The sequence below is a fragment of the Phaethon aethereus genome (assembly GCF_964289735.1).
Source record: "Phaethon aethereus genome assembly, chromosome: 4".
NCBI lineage: Eukaryota > Metazoa > Chordata > Aves > Phaethontiformes > Phaethontidae > Phaethon > Phaethon aethereus.
Window position 1 is genome coordinate 16,357,438 of NC_138578.1, and position 7,110 is coordinate 16,364,547.

A 7,110-nucleotide genomic window follows, 5' to 3' on the forward strand; every position below is an offset into this window, starting at 1 on the left:
AAATTATTAATTTATCTCTCTAGCAACTTCATTTTGTGCTCATTCTAATTAATTACACCTCTTTAATCTCAGTCTTGATAAAAGTAAAAAAAAAAGGATAGTGAGAATCAAATTTTTTTTGTGTTGGTAGAATTTATGAACGTGATCTTTTCTCTTCTTCTTCTGAACGTCCCTTTTGGCCATCTGTAAATTGTCACCTGAACCTAAGGTATTTCTCTGGCGAGTATCCTTATTCGTACGGCGTCGGCACCCTGTAGTAGATGTCCTCCTACGTTATTTGTGTAGCCTGATTCACTGTCCGAGGGATTTGTTTACCGCCTTACATATTTAATGGGGATTCCCATATTGGCCCCACCACACGCTGCTCCCGAAGTGAGAAAGGACGCGGCCGCGTAGGTGACAGAGTGGGGGAGAGATGGGTTTGTCGCTTCGGGTTTCTTGCCAGCACAACATCCCTCTTTCTCGATTTCAGAGCTGTATCGCGACGGTGTTCAGACCGGCTCGGTTATCTATCTATCTATATATCTATCTATCCGATTGCTTATTTATTTACTTATTTATTTGGTCGGTCGGTTATTTATTACCTTTAATTGCAATACTTTTCCACGGAGGAAAGTCCCTTTTTTTTGGAGGTCTGTTTGTAGAAAAGCCAAATTGAAATTTGTAGGAAAGGGAGAGAGGCGAGGCTGCACTGCTTGTAAATTCACAAATGGTTTGGTTCATTCCTTTTGGAACAACGACAATAAAACGAGGGTACTCGGTTGGGTACCTGTGTGTATTGTAAATATTTCATTGGCGTTGACGCACATATAGATATATTCTTACAGATTCCGCTGTATCGCTGTTCTAGCCGAGACTGTTTGAAGTCTTAAATTCTGTACATGACACGATTTCGTTGGTTTTTGGGTTGCTTGGTTGTTTTGGGGTTTTTTTTTGTTTAATAGGAGGTTTATTTATTCTAGTAATGTACTAAGTTATTTTTAAATGTTGTTAAATCGTCTTTCATTAAAAAAAAAAAAAAGAAACAAGGATTTTAACGTTTTCTTGGCAAACGCGCGTTTGCTGCTTTTCCACCACCAAACCGTTTAGCACCCCCACGCCCGCCCCGGCTTCAGCAGGGGAGGTGTCCCGGCCGCGGCCCCCACGAGGCCCGGGGCCGCGGGCGCGCTGCCGACGGTAGCACCACGGACAGCTCCCGCCGAGCGGCTGCCGCGGGTGACCGTGTGCGCGGCTGCGTGGGTGTGCGGGGAGGGGGGGGGGGTTGTGTGTGGGGCGTGGGGGCTGCCCCCGTCCAGCCCTCGCTGCCCGACTCTCTCTGCCTCCCGGCGCGGGGGAGTCAAAGCTGCCACGCACGCACACGCGAAAAAAAAATTTTAAAAAAAGGAAGAAAAAAGTCATTTCCCCGCGTGGCGCTCACAAAAGCCGGGGAAACCCGACGGCGGCGGGCGGGGAGGGGGGAGAGGAGATCATACACGAACGGCTATTAAATATTCATATTTCCGCCCAGCCACCAGCTCCAGCTGCATCCTCAAAGCCGCCCGGGCCCTCCGAGGGTGCCGGCCTGCTGGCGCGGCCGGGGCGGTGGTTCCGCGGACGCGGAGGGCTCCTGCGGGCGCGTAGCGCGGCTCGTCTTCTCCTTCAGCCGCTGCCGGGGCTGCAGGCGCAGGGCGGCTTTTTAGGAAGGGGTGGCGCTGTCCTTGCGCGGAGCCTGCGCGTCCCTGCGCACCCGGGCAACAGCCAGGGTTGCACCCCCCGCTGAGACCTCCCCCCGTGAAGAAATGCCCCCCCCCCGCCCTGGTCTGGGCTACCGCGGAACCTCCGCGGGCCCGGAGGTCGTTTTAAGGGGCGGGGGGCGGAAAGCGGCGGGGCAGGGGGCCGCGACGAGCCAGGCCGGCGGGGCAGGAGCCGGTCGGACCCCTGAACGCATCAGGGAGCCCCCAAAACCTGCAGGGAGCAGGCGGCGAACAGCCCCTGAACTGCCGCCTCGCCCTCTTAAATGAGCCATTCACTTAAAGGCTATTACGGGCGAATTAATAAATTACACAGCGAATTATTAAATCCAGATAATTACAAGGAATAAGTAAGTAATCATTAGTTATCTCAGCTAATTACTGTGGGTCAGAGCGAGCGAGAATGTGAAATCCTCCTCGGGAATTGAAATTAACTTTGCACAGTGAGTCTCTCTGCTTGACATCCCCAGTCTGTAGGCACATGGCAGCTCCCCTGTGAGCTCGGCTTTCTATTTAACTTGGAGAGAATGGAAATAAAATTAAGTGGCGATGTGATAATAGGAAGCTGCTTAGAAAGCAAACGCGGTGGGTTTTATTTTTTACCTTTTACTGCCTGGAGAGAGACCGCTCTCTAGTTTCCCAAATTCAAAACCGGGGGCAATTAGTCGAATTCTCCCAGTACCTGCATGTCCCACAACAGGCAGATTTATTAACGAAGGAAAAGGCAGGAAGGAGTCGGGCGGGGGCCCGGGCAGCCCCTCTGCTGCCGCCCGTCACCGCCGCTCGGGCCGGGCCGGTCTGAAGCGCCAGCGCGCTTTGTTTTGGGAGACAATGAGCTGCCGAGCCCTAATGAGGGTCCTTGGCTCTTCCCTTGGTCTTTCGCCAGATCTCTCCAGGAGCTCATGTCGGTGTGTACGTCCCGTCCCCCCCCCCCGCTCCTATAGCATCACCTCCCGGCTTTCCTTCACGTGCATCTTCTGTAAATAGCGGATCTATACGCGGAGACGCTCGCGCTGCCCTCGCCGGGCGCTGCCCGCGTTAAAACAACAACAACAACAACAACAACTGCTGTGCGTGCACGGCGAGGGAGAAGATCTAGGCTTCTTCGGCTTTATCAATTGCAATTAGGTGGACAGTCTTCCCCCTCTTCCCTTGCCTCGGTCTGGGATGATAATTAAAATTTAATGAAGCCTGGGAGTAGCAGAGCTCTGTCTGGGGACTGTGGAATAGAATATTTTAACTGTACATTTACACCAAGTGTCTGGCTTCAAAGACGTGACTGCTTTTAATCTCGAATTAGAAAACCACAGACCTGAAATTAAATATTAGCCACCCCCGGCTCCCCTTCCTTCCCGCCACACTGTCACGCCTGTGTTTGCCTGCCTTGCCCCACGACACGCACACACCAGCGTCTCGGGTCTCCAATTACACTCGCGTTAATAATAGATGGCTTCGATAGGGTGCGGATTTTTCCTTTTCCCTTTTTTTTAAAAATAGGGTTAATGCAATATTAATTGCTCTTAGCTGCTATAAGAATGCGCCGCGTTTTTCCAGGAACAAACCGATGGGATCGGGGCACAGCGAGCGCGGAGCAGGAGGCGCAGCCCCGGGGCCGCCCGGGTAAGTACGGCCACCGGCGGGGCCCTCCGCGCCCGCGCAACTCCCGCGCCCCGGCCCGCTCCGGCGGGTGGAAGCGCGCCCCGGCTCGCGGAGAAGGAGGCGGGGGGGTTGGCGCCGTGTTTTTCTCCTCAAATCCCCTCTGGGAGGGGGGGCAAAAGAGGGGAGCCCGGTTGCTCTGTGGTCCCGGCGCAGTAACCGGGGACACATGCACGCGGAGCGACGGCGGGACAATACTCCCTTCCTTCCCTCCTTCCCTCCCCCCGCTACTGTTATTTCGGCAGGTGAGACCCCTGGGCCCTCCCGGAGGAGGGTGCCCGGGTTTCGCCGGCGCGGGAGGGGAGCCTACCCCGCGGCTCAGCGCGCCCCGCAAAGGTAAATGAGGGTTTCGGAGGGAGGAGGACACCCCGCAAATAAGAGGCGGCGGGGCGGGGGGAAGAAAAATAATCCCAACCCACCAGCTAAAACAGCCCCAAGAAAACTCCGCGGGTTTCCACGGGTGGCCGGGACCCCCTTCCCGCGGTGGGGGGAGCTCCCTGACCCACTCGCACGGCTCCTCCGCGCCGGGGGCACGGGGCCGCCCCGCTGGGGTGGGTCACGCGGGCCCGGGGCCGGGCCCCCAGCTGGCACTTGTTGCCAAAAAAATTAAAAGCAAGAATCCCCCCCCCCCAAAAAACCCCAACAAACAAACCGAAGACCTGCCCCCAAACTCCGCACAACCCCCAAACCGAACCAAGGGAGGAAATAAAAAGGCACTCGTAGGAGCGCAGGGCGGCAGCTGGCCCCCCCCCCCGCCCCTGCCCAGCCCTCCGCGGGCTGCAACCAGCCCCGGAGCGGGACGAGCCTTCGGCCTCCTCCTCCTCTCCCCCTCAGCAAACCCACTTGGCCGCTGGGCGCCCGTGGGGCGGATGAGCCCGGTGCCGCCGTGCGCGGAGCGGGTGGGGGGTGTGTGTGAGGAGCAGGCGGGTAGCTCCGCGCAGCCCCGCGTTGTTTCCGCGGCGGGCGGGGCCGGGGGCTGCGCGCCCCGTCCGGCTGCGGCACCGCTCCGCGGCGCGGCGGGGCTCGGCTCGGCTCGCCGCCCCGTTTATACAGAACAGGATCATTTACATAAAGTCCTTAAGGCAAATAACTGTTGGGGCTCTAATTTATATCTGATCGAAAATTAGCCGTCATTATGCGCTCCATTAGCAGCGTCTTTAATGTGCTTCTAAGCACCATTTGTCAAGCGGCTTGTTAATATCCTTCAAGTCTTTAAAGTTGAGAGCTCATTAAAGAGCGCGCTCGGTTATTGATGTAATTTAGATGAGTTTGGAAGAGGCAGCGGCGCCGCGGACAACCTGGAGGAGCGGGGAGAGGCTGGGGCTCCCCCCGGCGCCGCCGGACCCGCACCCCGGCGCGGTCGCCCCTCACCGCGGCGCCGGGCCCTGGCCGGGGGCGGCCCGGGGCTCGTCTCCGTGCTCGGGCTGGGGCGCGGGGGATCCCCCAGCGGCGGGGGCGGGGGCCGGGGGGAACCTCTTTTGGCTGAGGCGGAGTAAAACCCGCTTACCGATGGGCAGCCACGGTTCCGCCGTCTCTCCCCCGCCCCATCGGCAGAGCAGAAAGGCCAATAAATCACCTCCGCCTTTTCGCTGGGCACCCGTACATTCTGTCGGGGATTTGGGGTTTTTTCCCTCCGTCGGCGCAGGTCGCGCCGGTGCATCGCGCCGGAGCCGCCCCGTGAGGGCGGGCGCCCCGCCGCCCCCCTCCCGGGGCTGCCGCTGCCCCCCGGCCCTGCCCCCGGGGACCCGCTCCGCCCCGAAACCCTGCTGAAAAGCGGGCGGTGAGGGGGGAGTCCCGGCTGCGCTGTGTGTCCTCTGTCTCCCCCCCGCCCCCCCGGGCTGAGCGGACCGCGGCGGGGGCCGCCGAGGAGGGCCCTCCCCTGCGCCCCGTCCCCGGGCTTCCCCCGGGCGAAAGCAATAAAGCGGGTAATTAGACTGCTAAAGACGGATGTAAATAACGGGGAGGAGGCGGCGGTGACAGCCGTGCGGCGGACCCGGCACCCCTCGGGGAAGGGACACGGAGCCCCGCAGCGCCCGCCCCGAGGCCCCGGGGAGGGGCGCCCGCTGCCCCGGCGGCCCTCGCGCCGCGGTGGGGAGGGCCCCGCAACCCCCCTTGCAGGAGGGGACTTCTGCCACGCATGGGAAAGGCCCCGTTGACCCGGAACCCCCCAGAGGGTACGAGTCGGGGGCCAGGGCAGAGGGGGCTGCGGGGGCTGTGTGTGGGTATCAGCAGCCTTTCAAAGCCCCTCGGAGGCTCGAACCGGCTTTTCGCACAGGCCTGCGTCAAGGGGGTATTTGCCTCACCGCGCGGTCCCAGGGACACACGGACACCCGTGGGAACGTTTGTCTCCTCTCCAGCCAGGGATGTGGTGTGTAAGCGGCCCCACGGCCGCGTCCAGCCCTTGGGCAGTGAGCCCAGGGGGAGCCCCCCATCTGTATGGGGTGGGGCACACAGAGCCCTGGCCCCCAGATGAGCGAGGGCTGCTCCTGAAGACCTGGACTCACCTCCTGCAGATGGCGGGGTCATTGCCAGCAATGTGAACCCCCTCCTAGAGCCACCGCCACTAAACTGGTCCCAGGTGCTCGCAGGGCAGAGGAAGAGTAAGATACTTTCAGGATGATGAGCAAAAGCATCACCGCGGGTAGGCGAAAACACGAGGCGCCGGAAGGCCTGAGGCTGACGCATTGCATCGTACTTGCAGATGAGCTCGTAGCTGTTGCCACCGGGAGCAGACGGGAGATGTAGCCGCGCACGTGGCTGACGCGTTTTGCTTGTCTGTTTGCACGTGGCATGTGGGGACTGAGTCCCCTCCGGGTGTGTGTGGGTGCACATGCGTGGCCTGCTGGATTGGAAAGGGCGCATGGCGCGGTGGAAAGCCCTTTCTTACCCATCTGTCGCTCGACGCCCTCGTGGCTTTTCTCTTGCCTGTGGTACCACCGTGTTTTGGAGGGAAAGCTATGGAAGTAGGTGGGATAAAGTTAACATGGAGAACATAACGTTCGCCTGGGGGACTTTTTACAGGGAGATGGCTTTGTATTTAGCAAAGCCTTTAAAAAACATCGTGTCAAACATAGCTGGGCAAGTCAGCCCATGCCAGGTGGGCAGGGAAAGCCACGGAAAAGTCTCCTGTTATGATGACAACGTTTTATGGCAGCAGCGGTTACAGCTTTTAAGCAGTTGAAAAGCAGTTCAGTTTCTTGCCTTATTTTGTGGGCAGAAATGGTGGATGTGCAGCAGCAAACGAGCCATGTGCAGGTCCCATTCCCACCCCGGTAATGGCTGCGACCCTTGCGAGGGGGCTTCTGGCAGCGACACGTGTGGCGGTGCCCGCTGGGCAGCAACGTGAAGCCACATGGGCCAAAGAAGAATGTGATGAGGAGGGTTTGTGCAGACCTTAGCATAATAAAAGCCTCTATCCCACTGGTGCACACAAATACACACACGCTTACACACAACAGATGCTATGCAAAAAAAAAAAAAAAGAAAAAGATGTCACCTTTTGAAATTGTTTTTACATCCTGAGTTGTAAAATTTCTTTCCCGATTGCTCTTCATTTTAGAAATACGGATTATTAAGAATACATTCCTAAAAGGCAGTGTCTTTAAAAATGACTGTGCATGGAGACGCCTGGTGTCTTGATACATGACTCTTCCAAATTTCTTGTTGCTGAGTTCCTCAGGCGAAGATGCCCACAGACCTCTCCTACTGGCCCTTCCTCACTGAA

At 58.2% G+C, this 7,110-nt stretch overlaps 1 protein-coding gene across 1 annotated transcript in view; it reads left to right on the forward strand.

Moving 5' to 3' along the window:
- POU4F2 (POU class 4 homeobox 2) overlaps positions 1-4,882 on the forward strand; it is a gene marked incomplete at its 3' end in the record, with an annotated part of 7,803 nt that extends 2,921 nt beyond the window's left edge. Inside the window, exons 3-5 of the mRNA XM_081999609.1 lie at positions 1,508-1,685; positions 3,255-3,350; positions 4,650-4,882. Coding sequence (XP_081855735.1) covers positions 1,508-1,685; positions 3,255-3,350; positions 4,650-4,882 — 507 coding nt within the window. The remainder of the gene's footprint in view (positions 1-1,507; positions 1,686-3,254; positions 3,351-4,649) is intronic.
- Positions 4,883-7,110: the final 2,228 nt, after the last annotated feature.